The sequence below is a fragment of the Stylophora pistillata genome, chromosome 2 (assembly GCF_964205215.1).
Source record: "Stylophora pistillata chromosome 2, jaStyPist1.2, whole genome shotgun sequence".
Taxonomy (NCBI): domain Eukaryota; kingdom Metazoa; phylum Cnidaria; class Anthozoa; order Scleractinia; family Pocilloporidae; genus Stylophora; species Stylophora pistillata.
In genome coordinates this window covers 15937816-15962426 of record NC_142520.1, presented here as the reverse complement: position 1 = coordinate 15962426, position 24611 = coordinate 15937816, and the positions used below count along the sequence as shown (strand labels likewise).

General features: G+C 37.5%; 1 protein-coding gene and 1 pseudogene across 2 annotated transcripts; one reads left to right on the top strand and one right to left on the bottom strand.

Moving 5' to 3' along the window:
- LOC148737333 (uncharacterized) overlaps positions 1-24611 on the top strand; it is a 381470-nt pseudogene that overhangs the window by 9387 nt on the left and 347472 nt on the right.
- LOC148737355 (tetratricopeptide repeat protein 38-like) lies at positions 11824-16916 on the bottom strand. Of its 2 annotated transcripts, XM_088748708.1 has the most exons (3): positions 16669-16916; positions 16156-16244; positions 11824-14577 (listed from the first exon to the last, which is right to left on the bottom strand). In XM_088748708.1, the coding sequence occupies exons 2-3, from the start codon at positions 16178-16180 to the stop codon at positions 14402-14404; spliced, it is 201 nt and encodes a 66-aa protein (XP_088604834.1). In that variant the 5' UTR covers positions 16181-16244; positions 16669-16916; the 3' UTR covers positions 11824-14401. The 2 variants fall into 2 exon arrangements, with proteins under 2 accessions (XP_088604834.1, XP_088604835.1); XM_088748709.1 differs by lacking the exon at positions 16669-16916 and having other exon boundaries at positions 16156-16659.

The following is a 24611-nucleotide window of genomic DNA, read 5'->3' as shown; positions in this document are numbered from 1 at the left end:
CGGAGAAAAATTGTAAATACGAGAGAATGTTACGTCATAGCAACAATGCTTAAGATGTACCACTTTATTCTTAAATCCAGAGAAAATCTTCCTGTGGGGATTGCGTAACAATCAGATTGGAGAAAACGGCTTTCCTTTTTTGAATTTTAAATTACAATTCTCGTCTTCCATGTTGTATTATTCTTGTTTTCACGCGCAGCGCACATGATTTTACAAGTTAGTCAATCAGGTCAAAGAGCTTTAACCTTGCCATTGGAAACTGACGTGGTCAATTTTTCTCGGGCATCCTTTGTTGTTCTGTTTTTATGGAGTTGTTTACTGTTTTTGAGTTTTCGTTCAAGTTAATTTGTTGTCCCTCAGTTTGGAATTCTAAGAAGTTTCTCAAAATCCGAATGTTGTGGATACTTTAACTCATATTTGACTAATACATACCTCTACGGAGTTTGGACTCTAGCCTCTTGTTTCGTTATTGATTTTTCACACAGATAAAGGGGGTACCTTTTGGGGTGTTCTATGACAGCACCAAAAATTATCCAAGTGTTAGTTAACAATTATTGTACGAGAGCAAGTCGAATATGAGATGATAAATAACCTAAAAAGTGCATAACCCCAAGTTGTTTATTAAAATCTCACATTTTGACAACGAACGAAAGTAAAAAGCTACTTTCTTTCCGAATGGAGTATAGCTAGTTCCATTAGCTTCAGCTCAAGTTCTTTAGCCCTTTTCTAATAAGAGTGTTTGACCTAGTGCTAACCGCTGGAATTCCCCTTTCCCAGTACACATATAAACAAAACCTAGACACCTGCTCACCTGTTTACCCCTATCAGAGCCCTTTAGTATCTTTTTGACTCACAGAACATTGACGACACTACAAAGCTTTAAGAAATAAACCTGTAGGGCGAGTAAAAAGCTACCCCAGGGAATTAAAATTGGTTCACAACATCTTGTTCCGGTATCAGAAGACACGAAGACTGGTAAAAACCGGTACGATTGGCAAGATTGAATATAAACGTATGGCAAGAGTCAATATAGTGTTGGTAACGATTATGTCGCTAAAACACTGCTACCTTGTAAACTCCTTTGGGTTTCTGTTCTATGTTAACCTTTGACACTCACTATTTAAACGATAAACTGACTCTGAATCAGAAATATTAATTTAGAACAGAACGTAAATTCAACATTTTTCCGTGACATTAAATTCGAGAAAACTCGTTGAAATGCATTTTTCGGCGTTTTACCGCTGATCGGTTAACCCATGGAAAATACCATGTATTCTCCCATTCACAGCCGTTTTGCGCAATAAGGACCCTAGAGCAAGATTTATGTCAAATTTCAGCCAAATCGGTGAAATGAAGTGGCCGACGAAAGTTCGAAGGTTACAGAGAGTCGCACTTAATTAACTATCAGTGGTGACCAATTCTTCTTTCTTAGGGCATCTACTTCGTATGCAATTGCGAGCGTATCTTCATGACTGGTAACAATAAAGTAATCTTAGAAAAAGAATTTCATTTATAGCACAATCAAGAAACTACGTGATTTATTTGGCAACAGTTGCAAGTAAAAAAGCATCCGTTGTCTGCTTCACGACATACATTTTTAAGCGACTAATACAAATCCTATCACACGCATGATTGGCGAGGTTCGAAATCCCTTTCTTATTATTATCAATCCCACTACTTGAAAATAAAGGGGTCGGAGGAACACAATTTTCGCTATATTAATCAAATCAATTCAACCCATATGATTACCCACCAATCGTAACTAATCCTACTAAGTTTCAAACAGATTAGCGCATCACCTTTCATGTTGTTGTCCCCTGAGAAAAGCAATCACAACAAAAAATGGTCGATTCGGATTTCTTGGCATACAAGATACGCGCATGCTGTACTGAAGAAATGGGTCATTCGAGAAAATGATTTAAGAATTGTTTCTTCGAGCTCCGAGGGACTTCATAAAACGTTTTAAATGATGAAAAGAGTACTACAGGACTCTTCTCAGTCCGAGACCAGGGGTAACTGTTTTTCCCAGTTCCTTGTTTTGTTCTTGTCCCTGGCGAAAAGAGATAAATCTAAGCCCCCTCGCCCCAGTAACTAATTATTCTAATTATTTTCTTAGGACACTCCATAGTCCTTTAGTAATATCTGCGTGAGACAAAAGCCGATGGCGATGTGATTATAATTTCTATTTGACCTAAATTATTAGAGCTAGTACAAATCAAGCCTTAGACATAACTGGTTTACAACATCACCTACAACACATCATAGACGATAACTTTCTAAATGTATCAAGCGTGCAGATATTTTCCGTAGTTTCAAGACATGCTCAGTCCGAAATCTTTGGCAGAGTAGAAGATAAACCAGCCTAAGAAGGAAAAATGCAACTTCCCCTTTTCTCTAGACGGAAAAGCGAAGCAACAGCATAATGGGGGATTCACAACACTTTTTAAATGGTATTTTAAACCAATTCAACTTTAGTTTATCTCACCCAATTTAAAACAAAAAAATGGTCAGAAGAACAAATAACAGACTTACTGTAAGATAGTCTTTCTTGACACGTCAGTTAAGAAGGAACCAGAGAGGCCCCTGAACACCACGCAGTGTCTACAGAACACCTACTCACACTGATCGGTACTTAGCATATGATTCACACCACCCTTGATCAGTGGAAAGCGGTATTGCATAACCGGGCGAAGCGCCTTTGACAAAACCGTCAGTCATCTCCGAGAGAAAGAAACATTTATCATCAGTTCTTGTTTCCAACGGTTACCCCTCCTCCTTTGTACAGAAGGCCACGATGAGCAGAGAGCCCGTTAGTTTATCTAACCCAATTTAAACTGCGGAGTTTCGACCCTAGCCTCTTGTTTCGTCATAGGATTTTTTACACAGAAAATCGGGGTACTTTTCGGGTGTTTAATGACAGCACCAAAATTATCCAAATGCTAGATAACAATTACTTTACGTTGAAACGCATTTTCCTACGTTTTACCATTTACATGTATTGCTGATGGGTTAACGTATGAAAAATACTATGTCTTCTGCCATTCACAGCCGTTTTGTGCATTCTAACGTTATGTTCACTGGAGTTAACCAGAAAGCATGCATTTTCCGGTGTTTTCTGCAACGGTGAATTCGTGCAAGTCATACATTTTCCCGCGTTTACCGCCGCTCGGTTAATCGCTGTTCTACCCAATAAGGGCAAGTGATCCAACTACCTGAACCACCAAAATCACCCGATAAGCTCAATTTCCTCAAATGATCCAAACGGCTCAAATGACTGAATTGCCCCAAATGACCCAATCGGGTTCAGTCTTCTAAATACTAGACAAGATATCCAATGGCGTTTTCATGGCGCAGGATTAAGGGCAGGAAATAATGATCACAATCGACGAACATCGTGTGTTCTTGCCGTTCATCATTAAGTAATTCTGCGTGAAAACTGTTGGAAGATGGAGCGCTCGTGCGCTCATGAATACTGCAGAAAATCGAACAGGAAAACAGTGCAAAAAAACTGAATTGCCTCAAATGACCCAATAGTGGTCAGTATTCTAAATATTAGACAACATATCCATTGGCGTTTTCATGGAGCAGGAAATAACGATCATGATCGACGGACATCTTATATTCATAGCGTTGACCGTCAGCGTTTCTCGTATAAAACACTTGAAAAATACATTGTTCGAACGCTTAGGAAAACAGCAGGAAAACGTTCCGGAAAACGAACTATTCATTAGCCTCTCCTTGGAGCGAGAAAACAATCGACGACCATCGCATTTTCTGGTCGTTTACTATAAGTAGTTGTGTGTGAAAACGCTTGAAAAATGCAGCGCTCGTGCGCTCACGAAAACTACAGAAAAACATATAGGAAAACATTGTAAGCTGTTGACGAGTGTTTCTACGGAGCAGGCAAACAATAGACGAACAACAATTTTTCATGGCTTAATCACGTTCGTTAGTGCTTCTGTGAGAAGACACTTGACAAATGCAACGTTCGCGCGATCGGGAAAACTATAAATAAACTTGGTCAGGAAGACAAGCTATACACTAGCGTTTTCGTGGAGCAGGAAGACAATCAACAAACATCATGATTCCGTGGGTGATTCTGCGGTAAAACGCTTGGAAACTGAAATCCAGCTTTCGTGCGTTCGGGAAAACCATAGTAAAACGTTCAGGAAAACAAGCTATACACTAGCGTTTTAGTGGAGTAGGAAAACAATCACAAACATCATGTTTTCATGGCATTCACCGTTAGTTATTCTGTGGGAAGACGCTTGCAAAATGCAGGGTTCGCGCGTACAGGAAAACTATAGAAAAACATTCAGGAAAACAAGTTATTCATTGGTATTTTCCTGGTGCTGGATAACATGCAATGAACATAGAGCTTTTCTAGAGTTTTTCTGAGTATTTGCCCTCCGTTTCCAGATATCGGAAAACTTTAGTATATTACATACAATGAATATATGAAGTTCATATATTTTGAACTGCGGTATTAAATAAGTATGATGCACGATCCTTCGCAGTAGATAGCGCTATTTATGCAATAGCGAAAATCAGACCTGGAAAAAATCAGGCCTGTACGGGATTCGAACCACTGACCTCTGCGATACTAGTGCAGCGCTCTACCAATTGAGCTAACAAGCCAACTGGGAGCAGGCCGTTAAGTTGATTCGTAATAAACCCGTGATGATAAATCAGATACAATGAATATATGAAGTTCATATATTTTGAACTGCGGTATTAAATATGTATGATGCACGATCCTTCGCAGTAGATAGCGCTATTTATGCAATAGCGAAAATCAGACCTGAAAAAAATCAGTATTTTAAACACAAGTTGACTCTGATTGGTTTACAAACTTAGGTAAAACCTATAATTCTTATAATTCTTGGTATATCCTTTGCCTAGGTACTTACAGAGAAATCAGATAGCAGAGCTACCACGTGGAGTCTTCAGCTACAACACCAAGTTGATTCAACTGTGAGTAAAAAACATGTATTGCTTATTCCAAGACACACATCTTTAAATGTCTTATACAGACCCAATTACACGTATAAAACATCTCAGCTCGCGTAGTTACAAAATTCTAGTTCCATATTTTAATTGCTCAAGGGCTCATAAAACATGCAATGAGGATTAAAGCTTAAAAACTAATTATTCTTATGTGCTTGAAAAATTCCTGGTTACCGGAAGCCTTACTATATGTTACCCGGAGGTAAGTTGACATTATTTATCTTACGTAATGAATTAGTAGCAAATTCAGGATATGCCCTCCAACTACGTACAGACTTGAGATAACCATATGCAGGAGCTACCATCTAAAGTCTTCCAAGCACAGCGACTATCAGTCCTATGTTATAATTATATGTACAATAACTTCCGTCAGGCCCGAAGAATGCTGCGATATTTGTCTGTCTAAAAAAGGAAAAAAAAATAGCAGAGAGCGATGCTCGAAGGCAAGTGCGAGCTTCAAGGAACAACTTATCCAGGCATATATCCTCCTTTCAGGGACTTAAGATACAACCAGATAGAGGAGCTAACACCTGGAATCTTCAATAACAACCCAGAATTGACCATATTGTAAGTACTGGATAGTTATGCATACCTGTATGTTGCTATTGACGCGCAGTGAGTTACAAATTGCCTAATTTCTCACGCGTTGTGGGTGTAGTCACCTTTGAGCTAAGGTAATGGAACAAGGTGTGATGGTTAATTGATTGGTAGTGATAAACATATGGGAGTAGCCTGGCCTCATTAAATCACCTAAGAATTTTTAAAAATAAGGCTAGCACCGGATGTTGGTGGCCTTGGCTCTAACAAGTTCATTTTATATCTTTACCAAGTTCTTTTGTTTTCATATTTGTTTATTTTCATGCCTCAGATACCCTGCGCGGACATTGTGATAAAATAAGAGAGGGAGAAAACGAAATGTGATCGTCCATGCAGGCTTTCTCTCTATAACTGTTTGCTTTGCCCTCTCCCCTCCTCTTGAATTCTGCTTTCTAGCTCTTTCTATGATTTCTTGCTACAGATCTATCTAGATAGAGTTCTTAAAATTTCTGCTTTTTGAAAGCTGAGCGTCAGGGTATTTAAACTCAGGGGTCTTCGATAGCCACAATATGCGAGAATCTTTTTTCCATCACCTACTTAAATTCATGATTTATTAAGTATCGCTGGTAACTCAACCATATTCTTAGGGTGTCTATCTCGTTCGCACATGCTAGCATATCCCTGGTAATCAAAGGCTCTGTGAGCCAACTCGTGAATTGGATAAGCCATTGTAATTCATGTGTCGTCAATAGAGATTGATGTTTGATTTCCATACTAGAGAATGAATCGTTCTAAGAACTGCTGGACTGGTAAATGAACGTTCTGAGGAATTTGATGTGAAATGAAATTAGGCCTCAAAGACAGAAAATATGATCTGGGTAGGAGTTAGTGTAAGACAATCACTGTTCCAGATTTTACTGTAAAGGTTTGTGGGAAGAAAGTTCAAAAGAGTGCTGTTTTGTTTATCGAAAGACTATTGTTGCACTATTAAGCTAGATATTTACTTGGGATGTAAGGATTGGGATAAGCATATAAAAGCTTATGCGCTGAAAGGGACGCTGGGACATAAGGAAAAGCATGTATGCATAAGATTATCAAAAGGTTGCGTTGTTTTCATGCTTATACTGTCTAGCGAGTCATGCCGTAGATGACCCTGTGGTACTGCCACAATCATAATAACTTTCCCTGTTACGATGGAGTGGTTGGATCAAATCCGGAGCGCAGAAGTAAATTTTTCGTTTTGCTTAACCACTTGTAACCGCCCGAACCGCTCGATTGGCTCGCGCGAGAATGCTTTCCCCCTACCTCGCCTAATGAGCAGAATTTAGTCCTTAAACTTCCTCAGTTGGAGATCAATAAACCAATCAGAATCCGTCGTCTGCGCACATATTTTGATGGCCTTAGCGGGCACTAGAGTGGCATCATTCTGTGCGTTCTTACTAAGTGATCAAATTTGAAAATGTGGCATCCACGCGGCCGACCTTCAAAATTTTCAAGTCAGATTTTTCGTTCCCTTGCGATCGAGTTAGACCTTGTGGAACTCAGAATATAAAGTAGCAATACTATATATAGAATACTCTGTTTGGAAAATAATGGACGTCAAGGTCTTAAACGTGACAGAATAAACTCTCAAGTCTTCGATTCTCCGTCTAAAACGATGCGAAATGTGGAAACCGAACTTGCGGACCTCAAGCAGGGCCTAGTGACAATTTGACGATTCCATGGCCCGTTAAATATTATGTTCGAGTAACAATGTGTTCAAAAAGTATAGTTTAATAGAAGATTTTGTGTTAAATCAAAGTTTTTCAGAATTTTTAACATAACACTACGCAATTTTCTGGCCGTGAAGTCAAATAAAAACGATCTAAGCATGATGAGTTTTACCGCGTGGGCTTTGTACACGTAAGAAATTCGTACGTTTTTCGCTTATGACAGCAAATCAAGAACTGTTTGGAATAAAACTGTCGTCCCGAAGTATTTCTTGGTCATTTTTGTCTTGCTTCCTATTGATAGATTCTATGAAACTTGAAATCTCTTCGCTCACAGACAAATTTGCATATTCCTTTTGAAATATGACCCGCGTACCTTTTTGCACATATACGGAAATATTTAGCGATTTTTATCTTTCACCTTCATTTTTGAGTAAAAACTTAATACACACCTATCGCTTACCTTCCTTTCTTTGTTTTCTCTTTCGGACAAAATAATCATTGCATGTAGACATTCACAAAATAATCCTGCATGTAGACATTCACAAATAGGAGCACTGACGCCATAAATAAAATATACGCTGGAGACTGGGCAAACTTTAATTCAGGGATGAAAAACGTATAGTTTTAAACTCATTTATTATTCGCCAAAAACTATCAAATTAACTAAAAAGCCTAAAATGGAAAAAAAGTTTAAAGGAATCGACCAATCGAGGGAGCGAGCAAGTACCATTCTTCACATCATATCTACACTCACTCTTGTGCATGCGCGCAATTTACAAGTTAAAAATGAATTATACTCAAAAGAAAATGTTCAAAAAAACCCATCAATTTTTACACGAAAACAAAAGCAAGAAATTTCGTTGTGAATTGCTTATTCCAGTGGTTAAGCTGCAAGAGTTGTAAGTGAAAAAACGTCTATTGCATATTCCACGACACACATTTAATGGACTAATAGAGATCAAATGAAACGCTTGAAACATGAAAGTCGAAGTAGCAGGATTCAAATCCTATATCCCAGATCGTACATTTACCAAAGCCTGGTTACAAATTTTAAAAGAAATCCCATTCTCATAGCTATCAATCCCACTGCTCTCAGCGCTTATTTTCACCCAGTTCTGGGTAATAGTATCAGCCCACCAGAATATAACTGATAAACTGTATACATCCTATATGAGAACGATCCTTCGCAGTAAAGCACTATTTGAGCAATAGTGAAAATCAGACCTGAAAAAAATTTCAGGCCTGTACGGGATTCGAACCACTGACCTCTGCGATACTAGTGCAGCGCTCTACCAATTGAGCTAACAAGCCAACTGGGAGCAGGCCATCAAATTAATTCGATATAAACCCGTAGATGATAAATCAAACAACAACAAACATATGAAACATATGTGTGAACTGCGGTTATGAGACGTATATGAGAACGATCCTTCGCAGTAAAGCACTATTTGAGCAATAGTGAAAATCAGACCTAAAAAAAATTAATTTGATGGCCTGCTCCCAGTTGGCTTGTTAGCTCAATTGGTAGAGCGCTGCACTAGTATCGCAGAGGTCAGTGGTTCGAATCCCGTACAGGCCTGAAATTTTTTTTAGGTCTGATTTTCACTATTGCTCAAATAGTGCTTTACTGCGAAGGATCGTTCTCATATACGTCTCATAACCGCAGTTCACACATATGTTTCATATGTTTGTTGTTGTTTGTATACATCCTCTTGATAAGAAGGACATATTTAACTTTATCTTTAAATTACGGTTCTTTTTTGATCGCAATCTGATTTCAGTCATTATTAATCCCAGTAAGTTTGAAAACAAGTCAGAGTAACACCTTTCATGAGCTTTTTCCCCTAGCGCAAGCAACGTAAGAATTACTCGCATCAGACTTATTGCATTCAGAAACTCAGCCATTCGAAAAGATGGTGTCAGAATAATAGTTCTCCGAACTCCAGCTCCATCTAGGCTTCAGTTGCTCTAAAGAAATTGAAAGAAATGTTTAATGATGTCTAGACTTACTACAATTCAGCGCTACTACCAAGTCAGCACCAGAGCCACACGCTGGAAGCGAGGTACAGTTGAGAGGGTTCTCCTTTCTAGTGGAAAGGACTCATATAATTTGTAATTAGGAAATTGCTAAAATTTTAGCAATTGCCGTGAATAAGCCTGAAAAGAGTAAATTCATTTATCAACCCTCTAAAGTTTGCCTCGTTCCCAACGTGCCATGTGTTCAGAAATATGAAAAAAGGTTTGGGGTTATTTTCTATTTCGAATGAAGTTTTCTTTTTTATACATTTCAGCATGTTAAAATTGTTATTAATTTACTGATTTGCTATTGCAATATTTGCGTTTATTAAGGAACTTCATAACACTTTTTAAATGTTATCTTTTCTTGTTACCAGAAACCAATTAAAACAAAATGGTCAATAGAACATAATAATAGAGACACACTCTTGGAATCATAATTACCTATTTAGGAGAGATCTTTAATTTAGTTATGTCAATTTCTTAGGTCCTTAGGTAGAAACCAAATCAAGGAGCTACCACCTGGAGTCTTCACGAACAACTCCAAGTTGACTCGCCTGTATGTAAAACATGTAACGCACGTTTACCAAAGCCTGGTTACAAATTTTAATAGAGATCTCATTATCATAGCTATCAATCCCACTGCTTTCAGCCCGTATTTTTACCCAGTTCAAGGTAATAGTATCAATCAAGGAGAATGTAACTAATAAACTGTTCATATAATAAAACTCAACTCTCCCGCCACCGAGCCTAATAGGTCTCGTAGCCCTAAAGTATTTACTTAGCATAAAACCGATAACTACGCAACAAAAATTTATGGCTTGAACCATTTTAGCTACTACAAGTCAAGCTTTAGAAGAAACTGGTTTAAAAAATCACATGTTGAATCGTCATACTTTACTCTAAATTTCATGAGTAACCGAGAGCACTTTCTCAGTATTTTCAACACAATTTGACTCTGATAGCCAAGGGAAACTTGCGAGCCACACGTTGAAAACGAGCCCCACGTTGAAAACGAGCCCCACGTTGAAAACGAGCCCCACGTTGAAAACAAAGTACAGTTGAGAGGGCTTTTCTTTCTATTGGAGGGGTCTCATAAAATGTTGTAATTAGGTAAATTTCATTTGATTGTTGTCATTGGATCAAATTAAAAATTAATTTTATTACCATTAGGTGAGCAAAATTTTAGCAAGTGCAGAGAATAAGCCTGAAAACCCTCTAAAGTTTGCCTCGTTCCAAATGTACCATTTGTTGAGAAATCCAAAAAGAAGCCTAGGGTTATTTTCTATTTCGAACGAAGTTTTCTTTTTTCAGCATTTTAGTGTGTTAAAAAATGTTATGAATTTACTCATTTGATATTGCAGTATTTGTGTTTATTAAGGGTCTTCATAACACTTTAAAATGTTATCTTTTTTATTACCATGAGTCAATCAAAAAGAATTTGTCAAAAGGACACAATACCATACACACACTTTCAGAATCGTAATTACATATTCAGGAGAGATCTTAAATTTAGTTATGTCCAATTCTTAGGTACGTATGACACTTTTTAGGTACTCATAACACTTTTTAAATGTTATCTTTTCTTATTACTATAAAGCAATTAAAACAAAATGGTCAAAAGGACATAATAATACAGACACACTCTTGGAATCATAATTACCTATTTAGGAGAGATCTTTAATTTAGTTATGTCAATTTCTTAGGGGTTTAACTGAAAACCAAATCAAGGAGGTACTACCTGGAGTCTTCACTAACAACTCCCAGTTGACTCATCTGTATGTAACACATGTAACGTACATTTACCAAAGCCTGGTTACAAATTTTAATAGAAATCTCATTATCATAGCTATCAATCCCACTGCTCTCAGTGCTTATTTTCACTCAGTTTAAGGTAGTGGTATGAATCCAAGAGAATATAACTGATAAACTGTTTACATCCTCTAGATAAGAAGGACATATTTAACTTCATCTTCAAATTACGGTTCTTTTTTCAATCGGAATCTGACCTCAGTCATTATTAATCCCAGTAAAACAGGTCAGAGGAACACCTTTCATAGGCCTTTTTCCTCTAGCGTCTGCAGTGTGAAAGAGAATCGAGTTGGAAATCTTACATTCAGAAACTCAGCCATTTAAAAAAATAGTGCTAGAATAATAGTTCTCCAAACTCCAGCTCCATCTAGAAATCAGCTGCTTTAAAGGAATTAAAAAAAATTTAATGACGTTTAAATTTACTGCACTACTCTTTTGTAAAAAGGCTGATAGTTTGGAGAGAAACTGTTTGGGGCTGCGTCGGTGGAAGTAACGAAATAATTTGGATATATCAACAAAGTTGAAATGGCAAATTGGACACCCTAACGATTACCAAAGCTGAAGTTTCGAGCGTTAGCCCTTCGTCGGAGCGAATAGAGGAATTGTGGGTTGTGTGTGCTTTTAAAGGCAGAAAATGGATCTACGTTATTGAACTCTTTTGTCAGTTCCGAACCAGGGGATAACTCTTTTGTTGAGGGGTTCTACCACTCGCTTGGCGAATTAACGAAAGGTACTGAGACTCTGTAATTTTCTTCTTTATTCTCCTAAACTGCTGCTTCTACTACAGCTAATTTTCTCTCTCCTGTTCCACTGCTTATTTCTACTACGTTCAGCAAGGAGTGCTCCAGTATTAAATACAAAAATCACAGACATGTTTGGGTTAGCTAACCGTGGGAACTTCCAAAACAGGATTTTCAGTGTGGGTAAAACTCAAGGTCAGTTTTACCAACTCAAACATGACCACCTAGCAAACTAGTTATCTTCAACCATAACAAGGGATTAAAATGTCTAGCACGGTAACTGCTGAGCCACGTTCAAGCACACACTAAAAATAAATGATCAAAACTATAGATTCATCAAAATAGCACGTAGGGGCGAAAAGGCGAGACTTAAGAAAACAAAAGGTAAACCTAAAAATGCTTGAAATATCGAGCCTTGAAAACGCTCTACAACACTTTTCCCCTATTTCCTGGTTTTGCACGTTTCCTGCGCAAAAGTAAATAAACCTTAACCCTCCTGCCCCGATGACTTTTTACTCTTGTTGGACACTCTGTAGCCTTTTAATATTTACTTGGCATGAAAACCGATTACGAAGCAACAAAATTTCATGATTTAAATCGTTTCAGCTGATACAAATCAAGCTTTAGACATAAATGGTGTACAATATCACGTGTTCAATCGTCTAACTTTATTCCAGAGGGTCACAAGAGATATGTCGATTTGAACAATTACGTTAGTAGCTATCGTCCACGTGCAGAAAATGGTTGGCAAAACATACAAAAACATTGAATGGCTCTCGAAATATGTCAGGTGTCGAGAACAGTTTACGGAAAATTATTTCAATATATAAACTTACGTTTGCCAGAAGAAAATGACACGAAAAAATATACGATGCGTAAAATGTTTAACCTAAATCCAGGATATGTCCTCCATCAACAGATTTAAGGAACATGATAGAGGTGATATCACGGCAATTATCAGCCACTTACCATAATAAAATAAAGAATAACTTTAAAAAATAATCGAACTGGAAGTCTTACATTCAGAAACTCAGCCATTCCAAAAGATAGTGCCAGAATAATAGTTCTTCAAACTCCAGCTCCATCTAGAAATCAGCTGCTTTAAAGGAATTAAAAGAAAAATTTAATGATGTTTAGACTTACTGCACTACTCTTTTGTCAGTTCCGCACCAGGGGATAACTGTTTTCCCCTAGTTCCTGGTTTTGCACGTTTCCCGCGCAAAAGTAAATAAACCTTAACCCTCCTGCCCCGTTGACTATTTACTCTTGTAGGACACTCTATAGCCCTTTAATATTTACTTGGCATAAAAACCGATTACGACGCAACAATATTTCATGACTTGAGCCATTCTGGCAAATACAAATCAAGCTTTAGACATAACTGGTTTACAACATCACGTGTTCAATCCTCTTACTTTATTAAAAAAGATCATAAGAGATAAGTTGATGCGAACAATCATGTTAGTAGTTATTGTCCACCTATAGAAAATGCTATTGACTGAGTCTCTATTTCATGACTAACCGAGAGCACCTTCTCAGGATTTTCAACACAAGTTAACTCTGATAGCCGAGAAAAACTTTAGATTTTCGAGTGCTTAGCAAACCATCCAAGAACATTGACTGGCTCTCGAAATATGTCGGGTGTCCCAAACATTTAACAGAAAATTATTGCAAAATTGAAATTTATGTCGGCGAGAAGAAAATGCAGTAAATGGTTTGAACCCGGGGGTAACATGTGAAGGTGTAGTCTGATCGTCCGGGTGAGTGTAGTCCTGAGAAGGACTGTTGTCGGTGGTAGTGACTGTTTCGACAACCTGTGCGGAAGTCATCATCAGAGTCTAGTGAATGATTGTTGTCAATAAAATGTTTTTATTCCAGTTCGCGTGAAATGATCGGTTGGTTTTGGCGTGATCTAGACGGCAGCAACAGCAGAAAATTTATATATTATGCGTAAGAAAACGGTGCTAACTTAAGTACAATTCGAAAAATTTATATATTACGCGCAAGACAGCAGTGCTAGCGTTAAGTAAAATTCACTGTATGTGGGCCTTACAGTCCAGTCATTCAGGGATTATTAGTTTGCCACTAGCCACTCATTGCAGCAGAAATTTCACAAATTGTTTTGTACACGACAATTTTATATTTACAGGGGTAGGTGTAATAGTGAGTAGGTAAAAACAAAAATGAGAAATTTTTTCCTTCAAAGATATTTTTAGTCGTCCAGAAGTGATAGCAACCATAAAGTTATGAGATAAACTATTGCACCATAGATACTGTAAACAGCTCGTCTGGGAAAGGGAACAATCTGTGTTTAAAAGCACTGCAATATCCAGTATCTCAGAGATCATGGGTTCAAAGCCGGTACAGGCCTGAAAAATGTTTCTAAGGCTTTATTTATTATTACTGCTTAATTAGTGCTCAGTTCTTCACCCGCAGTTCACGTATATGATTTTATTTTACAGTCATTAAAAATGTGATTAGTCACCCATTTTGATAGACACGTCTTAGAGGAACACACAAATACTTGATAAAAGTCAAAATTTTGTCCCAGTGATTGACATGACACCTTGGTAACACTCAACCTTCTGCCCATTCTTTGACTGCCTTGACATGCAGTCTCTCTCTTTTTGTGATGTTACTCCTGGCAGCTAACCCTTCAAGGGACAGCATGCTGCTCTTCAGCTCTTGATCTGTGTGGATTCCTTTTCCAGATGAGATCAGGTCTAAGCCACACGAGATCACATGACCCATTACTGAAACAAAAATAGGTGATGTCAATTAAATGGGGCACTCAACAAAAATGATACTATAATACTCTTTTAGAATGAAGGTCTGGTTTGTGCCTGAAGTAAGCCAGATTTTCGAATACTTCTCTACCACTGAACCATAGAAACTCTCTCTAATAATTATGTTACAGCATTTCTGGGTTCACCTGAGTGCTAGTGACATAAAATTATGACATTTATCAACCATATTGTTAGCTGATTAGGATCATCGAAGTCAAAAGCACTCTCATGTATGTAGTCAAAATAATAAAGATCTGCCTTTATAACTAAGCTCTACTGATCTCTAGAAGTCACCAGAAGTCATTTTTAAATCACCCAGTCACTAATATGGTAATAAATAATCTAAGCTGCTCAAATTTTTGGAAAGGAATAGTGACTTTAGCCAAGGAGTCAATTTTACTAATAGGAACTAAAAGGATTGCAAAAACTTACTCCCTAAAATGGCAAGGGGGAGATCCAAGGAAGAGTATTTTGCATGTTAGGTATTAGTTTTTAACAACTCAACTCAATATTTTCTTTTAATGGTTATGATAATAATTCACATTTCCTTTTTACAATCAATCTCCTTAACACATGTTTCAACTAAGTCTTATACATACATACATACATACATACATATACTTTATTTAATCTCGAATTTGGAGTAGCTAAAGAATAAGCTAGTATCTTCGAGTTACAAGTATAATTCTAAATACTACTAAAATGTAAAATGTAAAATGTAAAATTGTAACATTCTAAAATTTAACTATGAGAAAGAGTCATACTGTAGAATCTTGCGCTTGAAATCAGAAAAGTCAGACGTTCTAAAAGAGTCCGGAAGAGAGTTCCATAGTTTTGAAGCCATATATGAAAAGAAGTGAAGACCATAAGAAGTAGTTTTTGTAGACAGTAGAGACAAGATATAATTTCCGCGTAGATTATAGGATACAGAGCGGAAACTAAACATATTCTTTAGATAGCCTGGATAGCAGTTAAAAAACAAGCTCTTGTACAATATAATTAAGAAAGTCTGAAGGCGTCTTCCACACAGAGATTTGGAGTTAACTTTGCTAAGTAGAGAGTCATAGGGAGAATTATAATCCTGCAAGATAACTCTAAGAATTCGCTTGTTTAAATATCTATCTTCGCAGTACTACGCACACCACAAAAGTGCTATACAGATGAACAATAGTTAAAATGGGGCATAATTAAAGCCTTATACAATCTTAGTAGAGTATCTTTAGAGATAAGTTTACGAAATCTTAGCATTACATTGAACTGGCCATTTATCTTCTTACAAATAGTTGATATATAATTATCAAAACGCAACCTATTGTCAATATTTATTCCAAATAATTATATCCAAAGAATCTTTTAATGGAAAAGAGAAGGAGTGGCCTGTTTTTCCCAAGACTATAGCCTGGTGTTTTGTCTCATTTACAATCATTCTTTAATAAATCTCTTTAATAAACGGTAGAATATTCTGTCCAGAATTGTCATTAGTCCATGCCAATAAAAAGTTGCACAATAATTGTTATTCAAAATGCTGAATAGAAAAGTTCTCACCAAAGTTGGGATCTGCTGCTAACATCTTTGAGACAGAGCCCTCAATTCCATTGACACTGCTGTCATCATACCATCCTGTATACTAAAACCTAAAAAAAAAAAAGAAGAAACAAATAAACTAGATACTAATTTTCTCACAAGGATCAATGCTAGTTTTCACTAAGGTTAATTGTCATATCTCTCAGGAAAAAGCTACATGGAAGTTATGGTATGACCCCAATCATTGAAGTTATCTTTGGTGATCAACTCAGTCAATAAAACCAATTCATCTTGTAATAACCCCCATCAACTATTTACAACCTCATCACTGCTATTCATTGATGGTTGTGAGAATTACTGTAAAATTCTGAAAATAAGTCCTGGGGCTAATACATTTTTCAAAGGACCTTTTAAGGAGCTTATTTTTGGAAGGAACTTATTTTGGGAAGGGGCTTCTTTTTGGTGAGGCTTTATCATAGGGAGGGAATTAGAGTTTAGCCCTGATATCCATATAAATTTTCAACCAAAGCCAACCTGTGTTAGGGTAGCATCAAACATTTTTGCTGCAATTCATTGCTACTTGTTGTCAGTGGTAATCCTTCACTTCTCCAAGCCTACAAAAACAGAGAACAAACAATTTATTATTATCTTCATACTTACAATTTCCAACTCAAACCTTCTTAATTCCAAGTTTCAAAATCCTAGCCAAACCACTCACTCTAGGCTATTAGTGGTGTAGTTCAGTTGTCAAGTAATACTTGATGCTGCGTCTACTTTTCTGGGTGACTAATACTTTCATTCTTGGCAACCATTTCATGATTTTAAGTGGTAAGGAAACACACACCTCCTCCCAAAAATTATTTTAAAAAGTGATGCATAAAAATGGAGCAGCTTTCATTTGAGTGTTGAGTTTCAATCCACCATATCACTTTGATTTTGCTTCGCCCACCACTATGATCAGTCCCAGAGAGTTCCTCCATGTTCTCCACTAACCAGACTTAAAAAACTGAAAAACATCTGCAACTCAGCCACTCCCAGTTTCATGTCCTCAAGGCAACTGGCTTGTTTTTACTTTGAGCTCTCATTGACCCCCGGCCAATAGTTGGTTGCCATTTAACAAAATTAATGATAAACACCACCACCAGCATACACCCTTGTTATGGATGCACACAGGAGGTTGCTAAGCATGAAAGAGGCATAAGAGTCACGTGAGGCAATAGCTGAGAGAGACTCTGGGTCCTTGAGTACTAAGCAAACCTCCAATCTCCAAACCCCCAAATTGTGTTTAACATTTGTTTTATAACATAACATTGATACATTTCAGCAGTCTCCTTTTAGTCAATTAGCAAATCTCATGTAACCACAAAAATAACATGTGTGTGGGAAAAACTAGTCTTTCCATTTGCTCATGTCAGCAGCATACACCCATGGGCAGCACTAAGTTGACCAATCAGAGCACACACTTTACTGTGGTTATGTTTAACTGATAATATTCTTTGAACAGTGGTGAGGCTACGGGTGACCTGGTTGATACAAACCTTGCTGCTTTTCAAATGCAAATAACTTTGTTATCATGCTAACTAAACACTGATCTCTATCACAACAAGGTCACCTTCAGCCTCACTTCAAATCAAAGGCTTGGTAGCTAAGTACACAACTGTAAAATGGTCTGACTATTTTAATTGAATGTTCTGATTGTTGGTTATCATTACTTTGATTTTGTTGTTTGGACACTCCATCAAGATGCTAACTAATAACAATTATGAGTAATGTAATTGAACCTCACAAACTAATGGAGCAGGTCAAAATGAACTAGTAGTCAATCGTTTAACTGAGTGGGTTAATTCATATAATGCAGTAAACAGTTGCCTCAGCCTTTATCCAAAATAAATAAATAAAAAAAAAATAACACAAACAAGGTGCTTTTCAAATGATAACATAAAGCACTGGTCTAACAAATAGTCCAAAAAGGGTACATGCCTGGAAATGCAAACCTAATACTGATAGTATTCCATGTTTGTTTAAAATATGCAGGGGGATTCTAAAAACTATATCAGAGGACAAATTTTCCCAAATTGTTTACACGCAGAAAATCAAGCAATTTAATATCAGTGGTTGCATGGTATGCCCAAATTATGACATTTCTTCGACTAAAAACACCGCCAAAATTTTTAGGATCCCTTGACCTCTTTTAAAGACAACTGGTCACCTGATTAAGTCTCTCAAGGAGTTTGAAAGAAGCATTCGGCAATTAGAATGGACATCATAATATGCACATTGTAAAATAAATTATAGAGAAACTGTGAAGGGTAAGATGCTATAAAAATATATATCAAAGGGTAGAATTTGAACACCACTTTTGGCGAAGCAGGTGCGTGCCGCTTTAAAACAAAAACAAAAACAAAATGTATTCGCTGCGAGTCTCCAGTGGAGGTCACGCTGAACCGGGAGTAATAACGCATTTAGTTCAGGTCTATTCAACCTTTCGTCAGTTTGTTCCTCCCAAAATCTTGAAACTAATGATAAACGAGTTAGGACACACTTATCAAAGTTACGTGCATCAAATGGCGACTGAAACGTTATTTAGTGGAGAACAGATCGAAAGAAACTATACGACCGAGTACCATGACTTTGCATACCGTAGACTCATGTCAACAAAATTTCGTGCCTAAAGACAAAACCCGACAGTTTTCACTTACGTCAAGATCCCTCCAGTTACTGTGCAAATAAGACATTCCGAGAGAAAACAAATGCAGTTTTTCGTGAGCTATGTTCCTTTACTTGTTACACTTCGTTGCACCAGACGTAATTATTGCGGCCGCACTGTAATGAAGTCAGCGGTGCAAAGCAGGAAACAAAACTTGGAACCAGAAATCAGGAGTCGGAAAGCGTGAAGTAAGAACAACGGAATATGCTCTCAGTGTTTCCTTTTATTTATCTAGCAGTACAGACGTAACACAAAATATCGCCTGCAAGCAAGCTAAAGGCTGTCAGAATAATTGATGTGTACTGGATTAGTTAATTCTCATTGTCATCCATCTCTTCGAGAAGATTTTCCTCCTGTAATTCTAGATCCTTGTACGTGATTTTTCTTTTTCATTCTTTCCAGAATCATGCAAACTATCAATGTTCCGCTGTGAAACACATGCGCATACCCTTAGGTCTCTCTTACGTTTTACCTGGAGTAACTGTAATATTGACCGCCAATAAACGATGCAGATGCTATACAAGCACTATGTGCTATAAAAGCACTGTGGAGCCATGAGAAGATCTCCAACTTTAGGCCTCACGGAACAGCGTACGCACGTGAGTTACGGAAAATTTCAGACATGCGCAGGTGACGTCTCTTGCTGTGTTTACTTCTCCCCTCTACGCTTTTAAAACTTTACCGTTGAATATCTTATCAAAACACAAAGTCTCTGGTAGTTTAATACTTGAACCGCGAAGACTGCAAGGGAGTTAAGGATTCTACCGTTTTATTTTTTTTCTTTTCATCGACTTAGTGGCAGAAATGCTATTTTTTCGTACTGTTTTGTCATTCACTACGCGTGGTGTTTATTATTTGGAATTTCGAAACGGACAAGTTCAAGAATTGGCATTGTAGTTTCAAGGCAACTTGAGGTTTGGAGTCCACTGTTGTTCCTATGAAAGTTATTTTCATGTTTTTGACGCGCGTTCGAGATGTCATGGAGGAATGAAATGTATCGACTGAGCTGAGTTAAAGCAACTGAAGCGCACGATGCTCGAGGTAAGATTATAATTTAGGTTATCTTGACCCTATCTTGGGGTGAGTTGGTGGTAATGGGTCAATTGGCTTACAATCAATATCGCCCACCCGAGATCGAGAGTGAACTCCGGTTTATTCGTCAACAGGAACCAAGAGTAGTAGAGTAGTTTATCAATCACTTCTCGGGTACTCATTGGTACTATTGACGATGTTTGACTGATATCGATTGTTAAATCGATGCTTATTTCTTTTGGGCGCTTTTAATGTGGAGGATCGACCAATACACTGATTCTTTTTAGACCACACTGCATATTCAATAATTTGTGTTAGTCCAGGTACAACAAGTTTCCTGTATGTGAAAAAAAAATTCCATCGGTGTAGATATTTAATAGTTAGAAGAAAAACGTTTAAAGTGCACCTAGACCCAAAATTTTTTTTTCGCCTAACGAAATAAGCTTATTTTTTGGAGTATTTCTGTGCAAAAATTTTTTAATTTGCTCAAATCTTTAATTTTCTATGCCCAGTCAAAATACGGAAACTCGGCCGCCATCTTGCCCCACGACCGAGTTTAAAGAAGAATGGCTCTAGCGGGTAATGTGACGTCAAATCGAGAGCACGAAAGTCTGCATCTCACACATTTTCACTTGTTTGGGAAGATTGTCGTCGATATTGTCCGAAATATGCCGACTAGGTGTATTGTATGAAGAATGTATGAAGCGTGATACCCTCTTGCAAATTTCGCACGTTGCTACATCCTTCTACAACACACTTAGTCGGCATATTTTCGGACAATTATCGACTACAACCTTCCCAAACAAGTAAAAATGTGTGAAATGCAGACTTTCGTGTTCTCGATTTGACGTCACATTACCCACTAGAGCCATTCCTCTTTAAACTCGGTTGTGGGGCAAGATGGCGGCCGATTTTCCGTATTTTGACTGGGCATAGAAAATTGAAGATTTGAGCAAATAAAAAATTTTTTGCGCAGAAATACTCAAAAAAATAAGCTTACTTCGTTAAGCGAAAAAAATGTTTTGGGTGTAGGTGCACTTTAAAGGGGAGAGAGGATTCATTACGGGTCAGATTTGTCCTACTTATCTTTTACACGGATTAAGGAAAGAAAGGATAATGAACTTGGCACATTTTTAACAGTTCGAGTGTTTAAATCTAATTTATTACTGTTATACATTGTACGCTAACTGTATGTAACATAACATTGGCTGCATCACTTAGCTTTACCCTTCCTATACAAAATGATTCACTTATTATGTACAAGAACACCTATATAAAAGTCATGTACTTATTACAGGGTTGTCATTAGAAGCCGGTAGGCGGCGGAAATCCGCCGGCTGTCAGACCATTTTGCGCCGGCTACTTTGTGAAGCAGAATTTTTGTAATAATTTGGATATATCCACAAAGTTGTAATGGTAAATTGGCCACCGTAACGATTACAAAAGCTGACGTTTCGAGCTTTAGCCCTCCGTCGGAGCGAAAGAATTTTTGTAATATTGAGATCTGTCTTCCCAAGAAATCTTTCTTTTTGTAAATCTGAAGCTTAGTTTAGTGATCATTCTCTTGTATACTCCTGATGTTATGGAAGACAGAAAAACCTAAAAACCTATACAGGAAATACTGTACAAAAACTATCAGTGGTACAGCTAACTAACGAGTAACATGAAATGCGTGACTTAGCGAAGCACGAAACTGATCGCAATTCACACGTGCGTTGATGCTTCGAAAATCGAAAATGGATGGCCAGCGAAGAAAGCGATCTCTTCAAGATTACTTTTCAGGTCAATCGAAGAAGACGAAATCTAGCGAAAACGAGGCCGGGCCACCAAGGTAAGAAAGAGTTTCGATTGCTGTCAAATATCATAATTACGAAGCTTACCGAGGCATTTAATAACACAGATATATCTCATTTAAATATAATGGCAAATTATTGCCGATCAACTACATACTTTCAAAAGAGCTTTAAGAGCGTTGGAAAAGGAAGTTTATCAAGATCTATTTCACCTTGCTGAATCAGTTGTGTTCATTCCACTCTAAATAATTACAAAGGCAGGAAGATTCGCCTTAATTTGCCGTAAACACGTACCGCTATAACGCTAAATAATCACAGAAAGATGTTCTCTTGAGTTCGGGACAGCTAGACTTTCATTAATTGCTGCTTTAGACCCGCAGAAAAGAGCATGTTTTACGTTATCCGACGGAGACATTTTGAAGGAAAATTTCTTCATTTTGTTTACGATTTCGACAAAGTTCTTCGATCATTGTAAATTTCGTTCCAACCATACGTGGCCGTCAAAGTTGCCGCCAGATTGTTTTTTTTTAAGATTTCGCGACGTTAGCAATTGTTCACCAAATCAATTGAATTAAAATACCTACAATTTAACTTTCTTAAAATTTATGGACCTTTTCGAGTCCTTGTTACGGATTTAAAAGGTCAAATGTTTCATGTCATCGTGATTTGCAAAGCTCGTTGCATTCGGCGGGTGATTTCCAGATGTTTATCAGTTGTGATGTTTAGAGATAAGAGGAAATACTTTGATAGACAAAACATACGCCTATTTTAAATTCGGAAGTAGAGCTTGAATCCAGGGGGTTTTCACAGCGAAAAAGGGGGAATTGAATTGCAACACGATGAACCAAATTTATAAACCAGATTCTATGGACAAAAAAAAAAAAAAAACAAAAACAGAAACAAAAACAAAACAAGACAAAAACGCAATGAAAGAAAACGTTATGAGAATAGAAGGCTGAAGCATTTTCGTTGTCGAAGAAGTTCATGAAGAAAACGAATCTTCATTCATTTATTGCTTCTAGAAATTGTGACCGAGAACACCAACGTTTCATCAGAAAAAGAAAGTGGTGGAATTAAGGAAAGAAACTTTCCACGTTTGTACATATTTTTGAACTGATTTTAACATCAATGAGTGGCTAAAATGCTACTTAAATATGCCCCAGAATGCTGGAAAGTACGTCACAGAGAGTTTCGCAATTCAAAATTTTTCGGGGGAACATGCCCTCGGGCCCCCCTAGAGAGGCGTGTTGCGTAGCAACACGCTGTGCTTGCTCCGCAAGCACAATTTACTTCAGCCGCCTACTCAGTTTAGATCAGACACCTATTACATTTTCTAATGACAACCCTGACTTATTACATTAAAAGTTACCTACTGCTAATGATATGTTAAATTATACATGTGCAACAATATGATGATATAATCTACATGTAGTTAGGGTAAAGGTAAAGTCTGTTTAACGAGCCAAGTGGCCCATTAGGCCGGTGCTTAACTCTGGTTTCTATAGCATGAAGCAGCTAGGAGTATTTCTACTCCCCCCTGGATGGGATGCGAGTCCATTGCAGGGTTACCCCCAGCATTAAATTTGCTGGTACCCATTTATACACCTGGGTGAAGAGAGGCATTGTGAGAGGAAAGTGTCTTGCCTAAGAACACAACACAATGTCCCAGCCGGGGCTCGAACCCAGACCACTCAATCCAGAGTCGAGCGCACCAACTGTGAGGCCACCATGCCTCCACACATACAGTTAAATATTACATTTATTACGGTCTTAAACTACTGTAGTGAAGTGACAGCATTTCAATGTTTGTTTAATATTCTACTAAGCTACAGTCATGCATAACAATTTAAAATCAGATATATTACAGCTTCATTTACCCACTGTTCATTTTCAATGTAATGTACAATTCATTTAATTCAAGATCCAATACAACATGATTATACATGCATGTCTCAGCTTTGGCTCCATGCACTTTACTTATGCCCGGTAAAAACAGTTACAATATTGCAAAGCTAACATGCTACATGCACTAAAACATTCAGTTCTGTTTACTTAGCTAAAATGGCATATACAACATGCTTTTATCAGGTTAGTTCTAACATGTTGCATTGAAACATTTATTCATTATTGTGTCTCTGTGTGTAAAAAAATGCATTCTTGTTAAGATACATTTACTTCATGCAGTGTGGGTCAGTGAAATTAGTTCTTATGTACAAATCTAAAATGTTTAAAAGTTACTGAGCCACCCCCATGACTACTTTATTCTTCATGTGTAGGCAATGGCATAATATGTACAGTCATGTGGGACCTAGAAAGACAAGTAGTTAGAGGTTGGAAGACATTTGGAAGGTTTTGTAGACACAACTGGCATTCTCTTGGTAGATCATAAATTGCTAGCTCCTCTCCATAGTTCCACATCTTTAGCGCTGCTAGCTGCATGGGTCTTGGAACTTGTCCATCACATGTACTGGTAACTCCCTTAATTACTGTTGAGCTGAATGACCTTTGTCCCTCCAGTGTAAATGTTCCCTTGGCAGAAGCCTCTCAGTGAAGTTTAAGTTTGTGACCATCAGCTTTTATTGACTGAATCATATCTGGTAAGTCACTGTTTGCTTTCTTTTCTATCCAAGCTTTAGGGTAAACATCCTTTGCTGTAAGTGGTCTGTGTGTGCTATTTTCTCTAATCTTGTTTAAGTTCTTTCTTGCCTCTTGCAAAAGGTCTGTGGTGAGTATTTGGGCCTATTCTTTCATTCTTTCTTCATGAACTTCACGTGCAGCTTCTGTGGTCCTGGTGTTGGTTTTTCCACTGTGTAGAATGTTCTCAAAAACTGTGATTGAGGCCTGTTTTGATAACTCTGACTTGTTATCATTAAGGTACAGTTGTGAAAGGTTGAACTGTCTTTCTGCCAGAACATTGTTTACTGGAACACTGAAAATGTGCTTGG

Bases quoted from the DNA above. Each gene is read 5' to 3' on its own strand.
- LOC148737355 (XM_088748708.1), bottom strand. From the start codon at position 16,180: ATGTTAGCAGCAGATCCCAACTTTG. The intron at 14,578-16,155 runs GTGAGAACTTTT...TTTTTGTTTCAG, and splicing joins AGCAGCAGATCCCAACTTTG to TAATGGGTCATGTGATCTCG.